The sequence below is a fragment of the Chaetomium tenue genome (assembly GCF_020726465.1).
Source record: "Chaetomium tenue strain MPI-SDFR-AT-0079 chromosome Unknown F5144scaffold_1, whole genome shotgun sequence".
NCBI lineage: Eukaryota > Fungi > Ascomycota > Sordariomycetes > Sordariales > Chaetomiaceae > Chaetomium > Chaetomium tenue.
This window is the reverse complement of record NW_027117329.1, coordinates 1,205,212-1,222,934: the sequence shown is the minus strand read 5'-3', so window position 1 is coordinate 1,222,934 and position 17,723 is coordinate 1,205,212. Positions and strand designations below refer to the sequence as shown.

At 56.2% G+C, this 17,723-nt stretch overlaps 7 protein-coding genes across 7 annotated transcripts; 5 read left to right on the top strand and 2 right to left on the bottom strand.

Annotated features, from left to right (window-relative positions):
• Positions 1–545: 545 nt before the first annotated feature.
• F5144DRAFT_11821 (signal recognition particle 14kD protein) lies at positions 546–1,741 on the bottom strand. Its single transcript, XM_066782194.1, has 3 exons — positions 1,298–1,741; positions 1,155–1,233; positions 546–1,074 (listed from the first exon to the last, which is right to left on the bottom strand). The coding sequence occupies exons 1-3, from the start codon at positions 1,319–1,321 to the stop codon at positions 755–757; spliced, it is 423 nt and encodes a 140-aa protein (XP_066647928.1). The 5' UTR covers positions 1,322–1,741; the 3' UTR covers positions 546–754.
• F5144DRAFT_553639 (uncharacterized protein) lies at positions 1,391–4,944 on the top strand. The gene is made up of 2 exons (XM_066787814.1): positions 1,391–1,915; positions 1,969–4,944. Exons 1-2 carry the CDS (start codon positions 1,849–1,851, stop codon positions 4,569–4,571), a joined length of 2,670 nt encoding a protein of 889 aa, XP_066647927.1. The 5' UTR covers positions 1,391–1,848; the 3' UTR covers positions 4,572–4,944.
• F5144DRAFT_553638 (uncharacterized protein) lies at positions 4,945–7,417 on the top strand. Its single transcript, XM_066787813.1, has 5 exons — positions 4,945–5,287; positions 5,348–5,403; positions 5,459–5,538; positions 5,606–6,310; positions 6,374–7,417. The coding sequence occupies exons 1-5, from the start codon at positions 5,229–5,231 to the stop codon at positions 6,989–6,991; spliced, it is 1,518 nt and encodes a 505-aa protein (XP_066647926.1). The 5' UTR covers positions 4,945–5,228; the 3' UTR covers positions 6,992–7,417.
• Positions 7,418–7,874: 457 nt separating this feature from the next.
• F5144DRAFT_11719 (fatty acid delta-6 desaturase) lies at positions 7,875–9,988 on the top strand. Its single transcript, XM_066782186.1, has 2 exons — positions 7,875–8,212; positions 8,289–9,988. Exons 1-2 carry the CDS (start codon positions 7,983–7,985, stop codon positions 9,829–9,831), a joined length of 1,773 nt encoding a protein of 590 aa, XP_066647925.1. The 5' UTR covers positions 7,875–7,982; the 3' UTR covers positions 9,832–9,988.
• F5144DRAFT_11704 (uncharacterized protein) lies at positions 9,884–10,352 on the bottom strand. Its single transcript, XM_066782182.1, has one exon. The coding sequence runs from the start codon at positions 10,176–10,178 to the stop codon at positions 9,936–9,938; it is 243 nt and encodes an 80-aa protein (XP_066647924.1). The 5' UTR covers positions 10,179–10,352; the 3' UTR covers positions 9,884–9,935.
• A 1,352-nt stretch (positions 10,353–11,704) lies between these two features.
• Positions 11,705–11,983, top strand: F5144DRAFT_597167 (uncharacterized protein; the record flags this gene model as incomplete). The annotated part of the gene is made up of 2 exons (XM_066790855.1): positions 11,705–11,767; positions 11,855–11,983. 2 exons carry the CDS (start codon positions 11,705–11,707, stop codon positions 11,981–11,983), a joined length of 192 nt encoding a protein of 63 aa, XP_066647923.1.
• Positions 11,984–13,750: 1,767 nt separating this feature from the next.
• F5144DRAFT_553629 (vacuolar protein 14 C-terminal Fig4p binding-domain-containing protein) lies at positions 13,751–17,719 on the top strand. The gene is made up of 9 exons (XM_066787812.1): positions 13,751–14,175; positions 14,236–14,398; positions 14,466–14,633; positions 14,695–15,352; positions 15,409–16,307; positions 16,364–16,482; positions 16,536–16,615; positions 16,666–16,825; positions 16,947–17,719. The coding sequence occupies exons 1-9, from the start codon at positions 14,108–14,110 to the stop codon at positions 17,332–17,334; spliced, it is 2,703 nt and encodes a 900-aa protein (XP_066647922.1). The 5' UTR covers positions 13,751–14,107; the 3' UTR covers positions 17,335–17,719.
• Positions 17,720–17,723: the final 4 nt, after the last annotated feature.

The following is a 17,723-nucleotide window of genomic DNA, read 5'->3' as shown; positions in this document are numbered from 1 at the left end:
CCATGGGCGTTGACTGATGTAACGACAAGTCTACCACCTCAATTTGCAACCATGACCTGCTTGTTCTCCTTTCCAACACCCTCCTCGCAATGTCGAGACACCGAGAACTCCTTTCGAATATGCGCCCCAATGCTGAGCCAGCGATGCTCGCCCAAGGGCTTCCAATCCTTAATCATGAGAAGGTCGTGGATAATTATATTTTACCCGATATGGCAGCTTTGTCCCCATGAGCTGGTGAGTAGGCGTTACTTGGGCATAATGCTGCTCATGGCTACACGGGAAAGAGAGTCATCATGCAATGGCTTGACTCGGCTCTCCTTGCTAGATGAGCAGTAACTGCTCTCTCTCGTATAGCTGAGATATAAGGCCGTTTTGTGGTAGGTAACCGTGTCCTCTTCTGTAGTAGTTTCATACATGTGACGACAAACGCCGTTGATTCTAGATGGGCACGCAGACCAAGGTGTTATTTGGCGCGATGGTGCTAGCAGACAAGAGCCTTTAGCAAGAAATATCCATTCCCCAATGATGCGTGACCCATGGTCTCTGGAACGAGCTTGCGTTGCCTCCAAGACATGACCGGCTTGCTACGCTCCAAAGGTCCACCGCCGCGCCTCCTCCCACGCCATAGGCGAGGACAAAGGGAAACCATACCAGCTCCTCACGCGTCCCAACCACCCGCCATCCCATCACCGGGCAAACCCCACAGAACCATCCGACAACCTCCCCGGGCAAGCACACACCAACCCAGCACCCCTCAAGCGGCCGTAGCCGCGGCCGCGCCGCCCTTCCTCTTCTTAGCCTTCGCCTTCCGCTTGGTCCGGTCGCGCGGCTTCAGCGCCGTCATGCCGGCCTTGCACACCTCGGCGTAGCGCGCGTAGAAGGCCTCCAGGGCGTCCGGCTCCACCACCGTCGACAGCTTGATCTTGGCCGCCCGGTCGTCCTTGCCCTTGCCGTTGGTGGCGCGGATGAGCAGCGGGAGGGGCTGGGCTGGGTGCAGGTCCGCGAGGGGGTCTGAGGATGGGGGTGGTGATGCTGATGATGGCGGGTTTGATGGTGTGGGTTGGTTGTGGGAGACTGGAAGGGAGGGTTAGATACGTGGGAGTGCGGGCGCCGTTGGTATGGTGTGAGTGGGGGTGAGTCAGGGGCTGGCTTACGTCGTTTTTGGGTTAGGAAGACGGCGCCGTGGGCTTTCGTTCTACGCGTGGTGAAGATGTCGGCGAGTTTGGTGAAGAACTGCGAGCGGTTTGTTAGCAGAATGAAGGGAGTGGTGGGGTTGGATAGACAGGTATAAGAGTACCTCATCGTGTGTTAAGTGCCCCATCTTGTCATGTATTGTCTGGAACTGGAAAGCTTAGGTTGGTGTATCGTCGAGGAGGTTGAGTGAGTTCGAGGTCTGGGCCCTTCATGCTTGCCCGACCCACCAAGGGCGGGGAGACCCACTTTGGTGGGATCGGGAGCTGGGTGACAGGTATGTACCTGCACAAACCGATTCTCTGGAGATGATGGCCATCTCAAATTGTTGGGGAGGATTTTCTTCTGGCTTCTTCTCCTGCAATCAATACCATTAATGATTTTTATCTGAACAGCTTGGCTCCAGACCTCTGCTCTACTAGGGAGTAACGAATCTTTTCTGATACCGCGTGCTTGACACGCAGGGACATGCAGTAAGAAGCCCCACATCGGTTCTATCGATAAGAAAAAGTTCACGACCAACAGGTGACATGACGTTCGCGAACACTTCCACTATGCGCACCGAGGTGGCCACCTGAACGGTCAATTGACGCCGCCCTTGAAAGGCCACTTAACCTTAAACTGCGATTGAATTTACCACGGAACCCAAGAGAGAAAATGCCACCACAAGGGATCAAGAAGCCAACGCTTCCTCTTCATCTCCTGAAGGAGCTCGGCGCTTCAGGTGAGGCCGTCTTTGGTAGGCCCGCCCTAGGCCTCCTACTAACGTATCCACAGACTCGAAGCCTGGGAAACGACGTGGCGGCGGGATAGAAACCGTTACATCGAGAAAAGACCGCCGCAAAGCCGAAAGACAGCAGGGGCGGGCCAATCGCACCACAGCCGGCCGGAACCATCAGGCCGAGCGGTCGACTCCGAGCCGTAGCACCGCTACTTCGCACCGAGTAGAGAAGCCCGTGGCTAGCCGCAAGGCTGATAGCCGGGGTGCGCCAAAACCCATTTTGAAGAAAAGGAGGCAAGAGGCCGAGGAGGAAGAAGAAGAGAGCGAGGATTCTGAGGGTCTTGACGACGACGACGACGACGATGGCGATGACGACGACGGGGCAGACTTTTTCAACGGAGCGCTAGACGAAGATTCAGATACGGTCGAGGAGGAAAGCCAGGATGAGGACGAAAACGACGAAGAAGTTGCGGATGCAGTACCGCAACGGAAACTATCGAGGACCGCGAAAGAAAAGCTCGCGCAGGACGATGCCGAAATTGCGGATCTTGAAAGGAAGCTCGGCTTGAAGAACCGGAAAAGTCTACCACAGTCGTTTAAGGATGACGGACTCGGCGATCTCCTGGATGGTCTAGGTGGCAGTTTCGATGAGGAGAAACAAGAAAAGCGGAAACGCAAGGCGGAAGCAGACGACTGGCTGTCCCAAAAGAGGAGGAAGGCTGAAGCGGCGGCGGCGGCGCGGGAACAGCCACAGCCTGAATTCTCCGAGAGCGACGATGACGGAGGTTCGGACGGAATCGATGAAGATGTCGATAGCCTGGATGGCGAGGATATGGGGGATGAGGGTTATGACGAAGAGGACCAAGGGCACAGCCAAGATGACTTCGAAGGGTTTGACTCCGAAGACGAAGACACACAAGAACAACCGGAAAAGCGAGTCCGCGAGAACCCCTATGTTGCGCCTACGACAGGACAAGCGGCGAAATACGTGCCTCCATCACTACGTAAAGAGTCCGGGTCGGACGCTGAACTGTCTGCGCGAATTCGCCGGCAAACCCAGGGTTTAGTCAACAGGATAACCGAGTCCAACCTGTTGACCATCATGACAGAGATCGAAAAGCTTTACCGAGAATACCCCCGGCAGCACGTTACCTCTTCGCTCGTGGACCTGCTGTTAATTCAGGTCTGCGAGCCTACCAGTTTACCCGACACGCTCCTGATTCTATCCGCCGGCTTCGCCACGGCAGCTTACATGGTTCTTGGGACGGATTTTGGAGGCCAACTAATCCAGGAAGTGGTGGAGCGCTTCGATAGCTATTACGAAGACGCTAAAGTTGCTGCGCTGGAACGGGCGGACGTACCAAAACAAACGTCCAATCTCATCACCTTCGTCTCGGAACTCTACACCTTCCAGCTTATCGGCCCCAATCTTGTCTTCGACTACATTAGGAGGCTCTTGGAGAACCTCTCAGAGCTTAACGCTGAGCTACTTCTGAGGATAGTCCGCATGTGCGGCCCTACCCTCCGACATGATGACCCCATGGCGTTAAAGGACATTGTCTCCCTGATCCCACCAGCTGTGGCGAAAGCAGGGGAGAAGAATCTCACTGTCAGGACGAAGTTCATGATCGATACCATCACCGACCTAAAGAACAACAAGATGAAAACCGGGGTGGGCGCATCGGCGGTCGTCTCGGAGCATATCGTTCGAATGAAGAAGCTGCTGGGTCAGCTAAAGTCAAGGAAGGTCAAATCCACCGAGCCCATACGCGTGGGTTTAAAGGATATTCAAGATGCGGGCAAGGATGGCAAGTGGTGGCTTGTTGGTGCGAGCTGGGCCGGGCGCTCAACTGGCCAAAAGGGTGCAGAAAAAGCCGCCGATGCGATGGACGATAGTAGCGACGACGAGAGCATTCTGCTTGACGACGTCGAACAAGGGCCAGATCTGGGGGAACTAGCCAGGGAGCAGGGGATGAACACCGAAGTCCGGCGCTCTATCTTCGTCTCCATCATGTCGGCCATGGACTACCAAGACGCCTATTTCCGTATCCTCAAACTGCGGCTCAACCGGGAGCGGCAGCGGGAAATCCCCACCGTCATCATCCGTTGCGTCGGCGCAGAGCAGCACTACAATCCCTACTACACCCTGGTCGCCAAGCGGCTCTGCTCAGAGCAGCGCGAGGTCAGGTGGGCGTTCCAGGCCAGCCTGTGGAAAATGTTTGGACGGATGGGGGAGCAAGGCTTTGGCGAGGATGAGATGGAAGAGGAGGAAGAAGACGAAGCCATGGATATGCGGCGGATCGTCAACACAGCCAAGTTGTTTGGCGCCCTCGTCTCGGGTAGCAGTTTGGGAGTGGTCATGCTCAAACGTCTCAACCTGCTCTATTTGCAGAAAAAGACGCGCGACTTTGTCGAGATCATGCTCGTCAACGTGTTGCTCGAATGCCAAGCCAACGAACGTCCCGAGGAGACGATCGCCAAGGTATTTGGTGGTGTTGAGGGGTCCCCTGACCTGGCTAGGGGGCTACAGTATTTCCTCAAGAAGGTTGTCCGTAAGTCCGACTTGGCTGGTGGAAAGAAGAACGCGAAGCTTCTCAAGGAGGGATGCAAGATGGCCGAGGCGGTTGTTCAAGCAGCAGTGGAGGGCGGCGAGGATTAAGCATGAGCCGGTGGGGTTTGTCTGTCCGGCATCTTCCGGTGCCTGTATATAGGTAATCGAGATACCCGTACGTCCGTGCCACTGGGTGTTGGTTCCATTCGTATCTCTCCCGTAGCGCTGCGGCGACCACATTGGATGATTAGTTATCAAGTACAAACTCTCCTGGTGTTGCCCCTGATCCAAGGAGCTAAGCTCAGGAAAGGGGCCCGAGTCTTTGGATGACTTTCGCGCTTTCGGGACAAGCTGCCAAGAGCGAAGATGTCACAGGTCACGAGTCGGTCTGAGCGTGCGGGATTTGGCGGCTTATCGAGAACTCGAGCTGCCATTGGGAGATCGGCTCGGGATTGAAAGGCGGGAACCTGAAATTTAGCGGCTTCGCAGTCAAGCAAGCAACCCCTGGCCAATCCTGGGCCGGCGCTGTGCTGGGCCTGGTTTTGGGGGAGCTCAACCGACGGTTGGACGCCCGGAGCGGCGGCGGACTGGGGACATTTTTTCAACGCTGGGGATGCAGCTTCAGCAAAAGCCCCAACAAACTTCGTGACGCACCTGCCACCACCGCATTCCCATACCCTGCGCATTCCGCTTAGGGGAGTTCCTTACTTACCTCTTTGATTTTGCCGTTTTCGTTGCACCGTTGGTCGAATATACACACCCAAAATGTTGTCGCAGAGATTAATAGGCCGCACCGCGGTGAGGTCTGCGTTCAAGCCGTCAGGGTACGGATCCGGCTCCATCCGCACGGAAAATGGCTCTCGTTCGCTAACTCCCTGCCCCAGGTTGCCCTCCGTTGTTGGCGCGTCGAGATGGGGGCGGACATATGCCACCGAGGCTGGTTAGTAATTGTGGAAGTAGCTGGCATTGGTCCTTGAAACTGACCGTCCGTGTAGAGTCGAGGGATCTCGTTATCATTGGCGGTGGTGTCGCTGGCTATGTTGCCGCTATCAAGGCCGGCCAAGAGGGCATGAAGGCAAGATGAACAAGGCATACGGATAGCCCGATCCCGGCCAATGGCTAACGTTCCTTGAAACGAATAGGTTACATGTATCGAGAAGCGCGGCACCCTTGGTGGGACTTGCCTCAACGTCGGCTGCATCCCATCAAAATCGCTCCTCAACAACTCGCACTTGTACCACCAGATTCTCCACGACTCAAAACACCGCGGTATCGAGGTCGGCGACGTCAAGCTCAACCTGGAGCAACTGATGAAGGCGAAGGACCAGTCCGTCTCGGGCCTGACCAAGGGCGTCGAGTTCCTGCTCAAGAAGAACGGTGTTGAGTACATCAAGGGCGCGGGCTCTTTCCAGGACGAGCACACGGTCAAGGTCCAGCTCAACGATGGTGGCGAGACTAGCGTCACTGGCAAGAACATCCTTATCGCGACCGGTAGCGAGGTTACACCTTTCCCCGGCCTTCAGATCGACGAGAAGACGGTTATCAGCAGCACCGGCGCCATCGCGCTGGAGAAGGTGCCTAAGAAGATGACGGTTATTGGTGGCGGTATCATTGGCCTCGAGATGGCGTCGGTGTGGTCCCGGCTTGGGTCCGAGGTTACCGTGGTTGAGTTCCTTGACCAGATCGGTGGCCCGGGAATGGACACCGAGATTGCCAAGAGCATTCAGAAGATTCTCAAGAAGCAGGGCATCAAGTTCAAGACCGGCACCAAGGTTCTCGGCGGTGAGCAGTCTGGCGAGGGTGTCAAGGTCAACGTTGACTCGGCCAAGGGAGGCAAGGAAGAGACGGTGGGTTTATAATTGCGCCTTTGGCGATGACTTTCTCCTGAGGCGCTACTGACATTCGTACAGTTTGACGCTGACGTCGTCCTCGTCGCCATCGGCCGTCGCCCGTATACCGAGGGCCTCGGTCTCGAGAACATCGGTCTTGAGCTCGACGAGCGTGGCCGCGTGATCATCGACTCGGAGTACCGCACCAAGATCCCCCACATCCGCTGCGTCGGCGACGCCACCTTCGGGCCCATGCTTGCGCACAAGGCTGAGGAGGAGGCTGTTGCTGCTGTCGAGTACATCAAGAAGGGCTACGGCCACGTCAACTACGGCTGCATCCCCTCTGTGATGTACACCTTCCCCGAGGTTGCGTGGGTTGGCCAGTCGGAGCAGGACCTGAAGAAGGCGGGCATCAAGTACCGCATCGGTACCTTCCCCTTCAGCGCCAACTCGCGTGCCAAGACCAACCTGGATACGGAGGGCATGGTCAAGATGCTCGCCGATCCCGAGACGGACCGGCTGCTCGGCGTCCACATCATCGGGCCTAATGCCGGCGAGATGATTGCCGAGGGCACGCTGGCGCTTGAGTACGGCGCGTCGAGCGAGGACATTGCGCGCACTTGCCACGCGCACCCCACGCTTGCCGAGGCGTTCAAGGAAGCGGCCATGGCGACATACTCCAAGGCCATCCACTACTAAGTGCGGCGGATTGGCTTGGGGTATGGGACGTAACATTTTCTTGCGTTCCTGTACTTTAGCTTGTTTTCCCTCGTAAGGCATTATCGGTAAATGGACTCCGCCGGATAGCAGGTATTGAAAGCCGAACTTTAATCTACCGGAGCAGGCGAGCGTCGAGCTTTGCGTTACATTGTCTCCAGAGCCACTGTTTATTCGATAGTAGATGGGTCTAGTGAGCCGTAGTTGTATCTCGTGACAAGATAGAGTTTCTTTTCACCTGTTTTTCCCGTTGTTAAATCTGAGGATAGGGGTTGAGATGATGTGTGTTGTGTTTGAGGAGTTGTGGGTGAGATTTAACGTTTCTCATAGGTACCGACTAGCAACCAACGCCCTTTTAGGGATTGGAAGAGGCAATCGCAGTACTAACCGGCCTTCCCCTGCCTGTCCTTTCCAAATCATCTGAAGTTAGAAGTGCCCCTAAGCGTCAAAAGACCACACCCTGCCCCTGGCCTGCTGCATTATGTGTGTATACCCTAACCCTTAACTACTTTCACTCTCCCCCTGTCTCAAATGAGGTTGGGTTTGTTGATCGTACCACACGGTCTGGGGGCACCTTCAAATTCGGTGGGTCAACGGGAACGGATTGCTGTGCACTTGACTTTTTGGGGATGCGAGCTTGCGTACGCCGTTCTCTTGGCTCTGCACTCCTTTAAGCACCGTTCTTTTCTTCTTCAAACACCACACCACGCCTTCTGCTACTTCCACGGAATGCGCGGTGAAGGACGACGAGGATAGCAGCACTTGATCGTACTGCGGTGAGTTGCAGCTCGGGAATTGGCACCAAATCCGGTTCAAACCAGGAGCTGCAAAGCCTCCTCCCGGCACCCGCGACTCCGTTAGCGTCCGCGTTGAGAAAACGGGCGGTCAGCCGTTTCGTTCTTTACTACTTCAACCTACCTGCGTTGGTGTCAAGCTCCAATTCTCTCACTTTAGCAAAGCGGAAACCGTTGCAATGGCGGTCTCCACGGGTTCAACTACCCCGGGAGTTTCCCAACCAAAAGGCGGGCGCTCCTACCCCGTGATATCGCGCCGCGAGATCGAGGCACAAATCGCCGAAGGCAGAACCATCTTTATCTTGGAACAGTATGTGATCAAGGCGGACGCCTGGCTCAAATACCACCCCGGGGGTGATAAAGCCATTATGCACATGGTGGGCAGGGACGCCACTGATGAAGTGACTATGTAAGTTCTTACTCCAATAATACAGTTTACCACCGTGGAAATATTGTGTGAGAAATCGGCTGTTGACTGTGCCTAGCCTTCACTCTATCGAAGCCCGCCGCATGATGGAAAAGTACCGTATTGGTAGAATTGAGGGTCGCTGGAAGAACTTCCTGCCTCCGGTTCAGGGCGGCAAGTTTCGGTCGAGGGTTGGTGATGGGGAGGAGCAGGGGGAGGAGTACGACGGCGGCTTGGTCGCGTTGCGGAGGAGGGAAAACGCCACAGCGTCGTCCAGTAACACGGGCTCTCGCTCGCCTTCACCTACCTTCGACTCCGATGATGCTACCACTGACTCTGGCCTCCGCAAGCGTAAGTCAGGGATGGTGAGGTCAGACTCGGAAACATCGCTCTCGTCTCTTGGCGATGACGCTACGCCCGCACCGGCCGACGGCATGGCTCACCTCGATATGCTCACCCGCAAGGAGATCAAGCTCGATCTTGCCAAGTATCCATCCCTCGAGCCAGCCACACAGGATGCCATCGTGAAAAAGTACCGCCTCCTTCACGAGCGCATCAAGGCTGAGGGCTTATTCAACTGCAACTACTGGGCCTACGCCATTGAAACCTCGCGGTACCTTACCTTCCTCGGTCTCATGCTGCTCTTCCTGAGCTGGAAGTGGTACATCGCGAGCGCCTTCTTCCTTGGCTGCCTCTGGCACCAGCTGGTGTTTACGGTGCATGACGCAGGCCACCTGGGCATCACTCACAACTTCCAGGTCGACACGGTGATTGGCATCCTCATCGCCGACTTTATCGGTGGACTGTCCATCGGCTGGTGGAAGCGCAACCACAACGTGCACCACATCGTCACCAACTCGCCGGAGCACGACCCGGACATCGAGCACATGCCCTTCTTCGCCATCTCGCACCGCCTCCTGGGCTCCCTGCGCTCGACCTACTACGAGCACGTCATGCACTACGACGCCTTCGCCAAGGTGATGATCTCCCTCCAGCACCACCTGTACTACGTCATCCTGCTCTTCGGCCGCTTCAACCTGTACCGGCTGTCCTGGATGTACATCCTCGCGGGCCAGGGCCCCAGGAAGGGGTCGGCCGCGTGGTTCCGCTGGCTGGAGCTAGCCGGACAGATCTTCTTCTGGGCTTGGTTCGGCTACGGCGTCCTGTACTGCAGCATCGACACCAACTGGAACCGGTTCCTGTACGTCATCGTCAGCCACTTCGTGACCACCCCAGTGCACGTGCAGATCACGCTATCGCACTTCGCCATGAGCACGGCGGACCTGGGCGTCGAGGAGTCGTTCCCGCAGAAGATGCTGCGCACCACCATGGACGTCGACTGCCCGCCGTGGCTCGACTTCTTCCACGGCGGCCTGCAGTTCCAGGCCATCCACCACCTGTTCCCGCGCATCCCCCGCCACAACCTGCGCAAGACCCAGCGCCTGGTCCAGGAGTTTTGCGACGACGTCGGCATCCCCTACGCCCTGTACGGCTTTGTCGACGGGAACAAGCAGGTCATTGGCCGCCTGGCCGATGTCGCGAGGCAGGCTGCCATTTTGGCAAAGTGCCAGAGCGTGATGGCGGCGAGCGAGCCGGGTCTTGAGCATCACCACCATCACTAGGTTCTTGGCGATGTTGTGAAGGGAGGGGAGGGGGCGTTGTTGATGTTGCGCGTGTTTATTTGACGCGGTTTGCTTACCTATGCTGTTGTGAGCGGAGATACTCCCTAGACCGGTGCTGGAATTGTGTTTTGGTTTGTATGTATGTATCTACATGTACATGCGGTAATTACTTGTTTTGTTGGGCACCTAGGTAGCCGGCCCTGACCCGTCTTGTCCGCGGCTTTACGCTTCGTTGGGGGCGGCTTCTGCGTGGTTCGAACGGAGCTACGCACTTTAATTTGAGACACGATCGTTTCCGCCGCGGGAAGTTGAGTCAAGCCAGCCACCAGCCAGAAGCTTGCTTGCATCCGCCCGAGGATGGGCTGGTTTGAACGCACGCAGCCGACGGGTAAGGCACCCGGGACCCGCGTGCACCTCGACCGTATGACACTGTTTGGCCGGGAACCTGCAGGAGCCGGGACCCTGGATCATCGCCCCCCATGTTGTTGTGTGCCATGCATGCGGTACGACAGACGGGTGGCCCGGGGGCCCACAGGTCTGCAAACGCCGTGGCTGCTGCCCTAACCGTTGCCTCGGTTTTCGACTCGTCTGTTCGCTGTTAGTTTGGGGGAGGGAGGTGAGCAGAAGTGGGTGTAAATCTGGTTTGTTTAGCCCTTGGGGATGGGGGCCTAGGTGACCCGACTGGTTGGCTGCGAATGTCTTCTAGGTGTCCCGATCCAAGCTTTCCCCCCATTCTCGGACATCATCGAGACGATGAGATCCACGATGGTGGCCTGACCAAGCGCGCAAGTGCCTTAGCTTCACCATGTGTCGACCTGACGGCACGCTATGTACGACGCCGTTCTGTGTTTGCGCCCCTTGGGCCGGAAACACGGCCAACTACAGACGCGCCCAATGGCTGTTTGCCAGCATGCCGGGGGCCCCTTTACCGAGGTCGAAAGATACGTCATAGGAAAAGTCTCGACGCGGACACCTTGAGGTCGTCCCGAGTCTATCTCTGCGTGGTCGTCCCCCCTCGGCCGGGTGATCGACAAACGCATGGCTGATGGACAGCCTTGTTTTTCCCGGCTGGCAGCCCTGCCCTGTCCTCTGAGTTGGCGTGTGGCTGGCGAAGGAGGCTAGGATGTCTCCTATGTACATGCCTCGGTGTGCTTGTTCACTCATCGGCTGGTACACGTGTGGTGGAAGTATTCATTTTCATAACAGTCCAACCCTGGCGAGCTGACTGACTAGGTGTCGATGGATGGGCTGGCTGTGGTCACTTCTCACATGCAGTGGGGGTTTGCATCGGGAATTCCTGCCGAGATCCCTGTCCCTACCTCCGAACGACGGCGCACAAATCGAATGCCACCGTCACTCACACGGATTCAGGAACGAACAGCCAGCCGTCCGCAGAGTCGAAGAAGAAGGGAGGGGGGGGGCGGATGGTGGGCGGATTTCCACCCGTCTGCTCGTGGATTGGATGCTAACAGCCGTGCGTGGCCGGTGTTGTGCAGCGACGGCGGTCTCCCGCATCCGCATCCCGTGAACATTGTCGAAGGCGTTATCCCACTCCGTCCGCCTTGACGCGGGAAGCTGTGGTGTTCGGTTGGGCTCCGAGAATATCGAACCTGATACTGGGCCATGCCCGCGATAGCCGTTTGCAACGGCCTGTGGAGGACGCTTTGGGTAGGTGTGGGACGTGTATATAGTCGCCCTCGCCCTCGAGGGACTCGCAAACGTGTCTTGTCATTTTGCTCACTCAGTTCCATACAGAACGCAAGAAAGTCCACACCGAGCACATCAGCATTGCTGCCGTCGTTTATACACCTCAGTACCTCTTATCACAAACTTCTCTCATAAGAATCCAAGCTCACAAAACCTCATACCCAACATGGGCAAGAGCAAGATGGACGATGCCGCAGCCGAGCGGATCCGCCGGGCTCGCGGGGACAAGGTGTGCACATACTTTTTTTCACCATGCAGCACCCCCATCCCTTGCCATCGCCATGGACTTCTCGACTCACACTGTGCTCTCCTGTAGGATGGCTTCTCCAAGCGGGCGGCAGACGCGGCACGGCGCAATGATGGCCAAGACCAGCATGGCTCTTCGTCGAAGGGCAGCAGTGTCGGCAGCAAGTCTGATCGTGAGAGCGGCGGGGAGAAGAAGTGAGGTGTGGGTGAGACACCCACACGTGGCGAAGGAGAGATTCCATGGTGTGTCGAGAGCGTGGGGCCGGATATGAGGAAAGGGGGCCGCTGGGCTGCGGAGTCGAAGGGTGACGGGCATCACGGTTGGTGTGGGCTTTGGGCTAGCATATGTGTATTTCCCTGCATTGGTGATCTTGCGGTTATTTGTTTTTCTACTTCAGTCATTAAACTTCGGGTCAAAATGGAAGGGTCAAATGGAAACAGCCGATCTGCGGCCTGTTGGGCGTGGGAGTAACGGGGGAATGGTTATCTGATCTGGTTTTTACACTGTCAAGCAAGCGGTTCTATCTCACCTACCACACCCCTTCTTCCCACCCACGGTCGGCCTAACAAGCCGCATGATCTCCTGTTCAGCTTTCCTAGCGCTTCGATCATGGTCAGGAGGGCTTCGCGTTCACCAAGGCAGATATCAAAAGCCTCAGGCGCCCTCCCCCTTCACTTCCCCCACGCCTCAACCTTGGGAAACCTAGCTGGTGTGGCAGATATGTTTTGCACAAGATCCAACCCAGTAAGCGAAACGCCAGGCTTAGGCCTCGGATCGACCCAATAAGCAAAAGTGCCTGGGCATATTGCAGGAGCTAGATGGCGAAACCCGCGAGAATCGTGACGAGTACCGGCTCATCCATGCTGGCAAACATGGAACTGCCGCTGATTGGTATACAAGCCATCGAGCTGCTGGCTTCTCCCGCTCAGCAGGACAGGGGTCACAGCCGTCACAGTCCAGGAGGCTTGCAGGCCGGTGTGTCCTGCACGGTAAGCAATACATGTTAGCTGTGTAAGGGGTTGGGGGTTCTGTGTAAAGTTTACCCCAGATAGCTAAATTAGTTAGCCCTCGAGAAGGCGCTTCAAGCCGAGGCTTGGGTAGTCATGTATATTTCACCCGCAAAACTCCGACGAGGATCAAATAAAGCCGCATCGCTTTCCCATGCATGCTTCGCAGCTGTATCAGCTTCGTCGGAACGTAGGCCGACCGCTAGTTATTATTTGCCAGGATGACCCTTTCTCTCCATTGGTCCTGGAAAACCGCTTTTTAGTTCCGGACGTAAGGCAGTGCACCAGGGGACAAAGTAGCGATCAGGATCACGAGTAAGCCCAGGACCGAACCTTAATATCTAGACAAACATGGATTGTTTTAAGCATGCTGCAGTGTGACGCAAGATGGCGATCTGGCATTTGGAATGGTATACCAGGTATGTATTTGCAGTGCGTTCCCGATCCGATGGATGTCGGCCATGCACAAAGTTCGTGTTTTGCGGGATCACACCCGTAGTTTCCCATGAACGGAATTGGAGTGAGGATTTTGTACTCTCGACGAGACCATGACCGCCATCCTCCCCAAAGGGAATGGCCGAGATTGCAGTTTCCCTGACTTCGATTCGTATTCGCCGTGGGTTCCCAGTCGCACAGCAGAGACATGCATCGGCTGAAAAGCATCGGCCGTTGCAAAGCACGTGGGTATATGTCGATGCGGGGGTTCAGGTTTTACTGTTGCTGTTGGACTGCCGACTGCTTCCTCTCGAAGGAGCTTGATGACGGCACGGCGGAGGTAATCTGTTGGTTGTGAAAAGTGGAGGCCGGACCTAAGGCCGGCGCTCAGATCACGCCTGGGATGGAGAGAGAGAACCCCCACTTTCCTTCCATGGTAACAGCCCCACCATGCCATGCCGTTCACTGTGCCCCACAACGGCCGTTACCTGGTGCGCCTGGAAGCTCCGAGCTGAGCTACCCACCCGCATCTCGACCTGCATCCACCTCCGTCACCGTTCCGAGCCGCGCTTTCATCGTCCGACCTCCGCCGTCCGTCTAGTTGTAGTCGAGCTTCTATCGACCACCGTAAAACCTGCGTCTGTTCGCCATCGAGACACCGACCCCTAACCAGGCGGTGCCTACCTGACAGCCCCACATCGGGCCGCTAGAAGCAAGCCGGCTGTAACCCCCCCTTTCCACCTTACACTCGGTCAACTCGGTCAGCACGGCGTACTGCATCATCGAATCATCGCCTTATCGCCTCATTGTGCTTCTTCTTTGATATTCATCTCTAGCAGCATGTTCTAAACCCCAGGACTCCACCTAAAGGATCAGAGTCATGGATCCTGCCGTCCAACGTGCGCTCAACGACAAGCTTTATGATAAGCGCAAGGTTGGCGCGCTTGAGTGGGTCTCTCCTCTCCTCCTCCGATCGCTCTCTTACTAACTAGAGCACCCCCGGGTTAGATTAGAGAGGCTTATACGCGACCTTGTCGCCCAAAAGGACTATTCCAGGGTCGAGGCTGTCCTCGACCAGCTCTGCAACGATTTCGCCTATGCCGTCCACCAGCCTCATGCACGGAACGGAGGACTGATAGGACTGGCCGCCGCTGCCATTGCTCTCGGCTCGGTACGTCCATGTCCTTCGTGAAGTCCCCTTTCCTGGGTGCCACACCCCGTTGCTTATTTTCTGGTAGGAGCTCGCTAGGTATCTTGAAGTTATTGTACCGCCGGTACTCGCCTGCTTCACGGACCAGGATGCCCGTGTTCGGTACTACGCCTGCGAGGCAATGTACAACATTGCCAAAGTGGCAAAGGGCGAGATTTTGATTTACTTCAACCACATTTTCGACGCCCTCTGCAAGGTGAGTCCCCCATCCCCAACCCTGCCAGCTCCGAATCTCACCAACCCGCTCTGGGAGTCAGCTGGGCGCCGACTCGGAACTATCTGTCAAGAATGGAGCCGAGTTGCTCGACCGTCTCATCAAGGACATCGTTTCAGAATCTGCCGCCACATTTGTCTCTTCCTTGGAGCAGCCGCCCCCTTATCAAGAAGACGACAAAGATGCACCTGACGACTCAGTCGAGCTCCCGAGAGCATTCTCTTTAAAACGCTTCATCCCTCTTCTCAGGGATCGCATCTACGCCCTCAACCCCTTCACGAGGACATTCCTAGTTGGCTGGATCATCCTCCTCGACTCTATTCCAGACCTAGAGCTCGTCACTTACCTCCCGGATTTCCTTGGCGGCCTGTTGCGTTTTTTGAGCGACTCGAACCGAGACGTTCATGTCGCCACTCAGGGTTGTTTGGACAAGTTCCTCAACGAGATCAAGCGCATTGCCCGAATCAAGAAAGGCATCGCTGAGAGTAAGAGGTCAAAGGAGGGAAAGCGGAAGCGGGTTGACTCGGTAGAGAGCGGCAGCGTACGGCCACAGCTCGAAGAGGGAGATGAGTTGGATTCCGAGACGGCTGCCGACGATGACGATATCGACAGTGAAGACGACTGGGTACCCGGCCAGGATGTTCAGATCAACTACAAGGCCATTTTGGAGATATTGACGGCCACCCTTGATTCACCATTAGGTAAGTAACGCATCCCTCGCGCGATCTCCGGGCGGTATCGCTGATACATAGTGCAGAGGAGGATGGCCTATTGGAGTCATTACGTTGGATTGTGGAATTTCTTGATATATGTCCCGAGGAAGTGCTCCCGTCCACACCAAAAATACTAGCCCACCTTCTACCCGCCATGGCTAGCGGCGTTGAACCAATCCGTCAGGCCGCAGGGAGGGTGAACACATCCCTCCTGAATTATGTTGTATCTTTATCCGACGAGGCGGAGGTGGCGATGCCCCTGCTATCACGGATACCCGCTCCTCCACCACCAGTGGGCGAACGGCAGGACGGGACCACGAGTGCTCGCGCTTCCCTTTCCGGCTCTAGGGATATTGAAGTTCGGAGTCCCACGCCAGCTCAAGTGAAGGCTTCGCCGCGGACTCCAACCCCAAGCCTTCCTGTGCCTCAGCCACAGCCGGACCTCGATTACGCCGCCGCGGTCAACTCGCTAACTCTTTTATTCCTCAATGATCACGAAGCCACTCGGGTTGCCGCATTGACGTGGTTGATTATGCTCCATCGCAAGGCGCCGAGGAAGGTTCTCGCGTTTAATGACGGGACATTCCCGGCGCTACTCAAGACTCTCTCAGACCCCGCCGAGGCAGTCGTCACAAAAGACCTGCAGCTGCTGTCGCAGATTTCGAGAAATAGCGAGGACGACTACTTCACGAATTTCATGGTCAGCCTGCTCCAACTATTCTCGACAGACCGGAAGCTCCTCGAGACGCGCGGAAACCTCATTATCCGTCAGCTCTGCACAAGCCTCAGTGCAGAGCGCATCTACCGGACACTGGCCGACTGCATCGAGAAGGAGGAAGATGTCGAGTTTGCCAGCATTATGGTTCAGAATCTCAACAACAACCTAATCACTGCGCCCGAACTCGCCGAGTTGAGGAAACGTCTGCGTAACCTCGAGACCAAGGTCAGTCTCTCTCTGTCGAGTGATCGCATAATCAGTGAGCTAAATATTAGGTGTAGGACGGGCAAACTTTCTTCGTTACCCTGTTCCGTTCGTGGTGCTACAACGCCGTCGCCACTTTCTCTCTTTGCTTGTTGGCGCAGGCGTACGAGCAGGCTTACAACTTGCTGCAAATATTGTAGGTTTTCCTCGCCCATCGGAGCTGGACCCAATTCACTGACATCTTCTTAGTGCGGAATTGGAAATGACTGTCAACATTCTGATTCAGATCGACAAGCTTGTGCAACTCCTTGAGTCGCCTGTTTTCACATGTGAGAATGCTTCCCTTTCTTGGTGTGTATCTCTTGTTGACATGCGTCAGATCTGCGACTCCAACTACTGGAGCCCGAGCGATACCCGCATTTATACAAGTGCCTCTACGGTCTCTTGATGCTCCTGCCGCAATCATCGGCCTTTGCGGCCCTCAAGAACCGGCTCAACAGTGTGAGCTCAATTGGGTATCTACACATCGCCCCTCGACCGTGAGTTCCCCCCCTCGACGTCTTTCCTATTTCCTAGTGATCTACGCCAGGCGTCACTTCCCCAATAACTCTTGGGTCTTCAAGCGACGCATGATAGGCCACTAACACTAACACCGAACAGAAACGCAACAACACCCAACGCCCCCACATTCGACCGTCCCAACCGCCTTAAGGGCCGAGAAGAAGGCATCATCCGTTGGGGCGAACTCCTCGAGAAGTTCCGTTCCGTACAGGAGCGCGCCCGCAGACTGCACCACATGGGTGGTGGAGGGGATTTGGACGACCCCTCCGGCGGAGACTTGCGGATCAGGGATAGCATGACGGACCAAAGGGGGCAGGCGGGGGATGTCGGTGGCGGAGGACCCGGGAGGGGGACAAGGAATTCGGTGCCTGCCGTGAAGGAAACGCCGCCTGCGAAACCCGAGCCGACGCCAAAGCCCAAGTCGGGGCTGGGGAGGCAGTTTGGACGACTGGGAGGGGCTGTGTCTGGGCGAGGCAAGCGCGCCTAGTTTATCCCGTGTGGCTTTCATCGTCGTTTTGGCTTTTGCTCTTTTTACTGTGGTTATGCGAGCATTTGGCGTTGATTCGCTCTGTTTTTGTGTGGTTTCATCTAGCTCTCTGACAGCATGTCTTTCTAACTCTAGAAATTCACGATCAGCATCGGACGCGTATCGGCGGCATACTACTAGAGTGCGACAACAATACCCCTTCGGGAAGTGAGACGGAACGGGCGGACAGGATGGTTAGCCGGGGGAGGGGAGTCAGGGTGGCTAGGGCGCATAGTTTTTCCACTTCTTCTATCTAGACCAGACCAGACCAGAGGACAAATGGACTGATAACTGCTGGCATCCCTCCCACCATGAATTACCACCACCGTCGCCGCCACTACCACTAACCC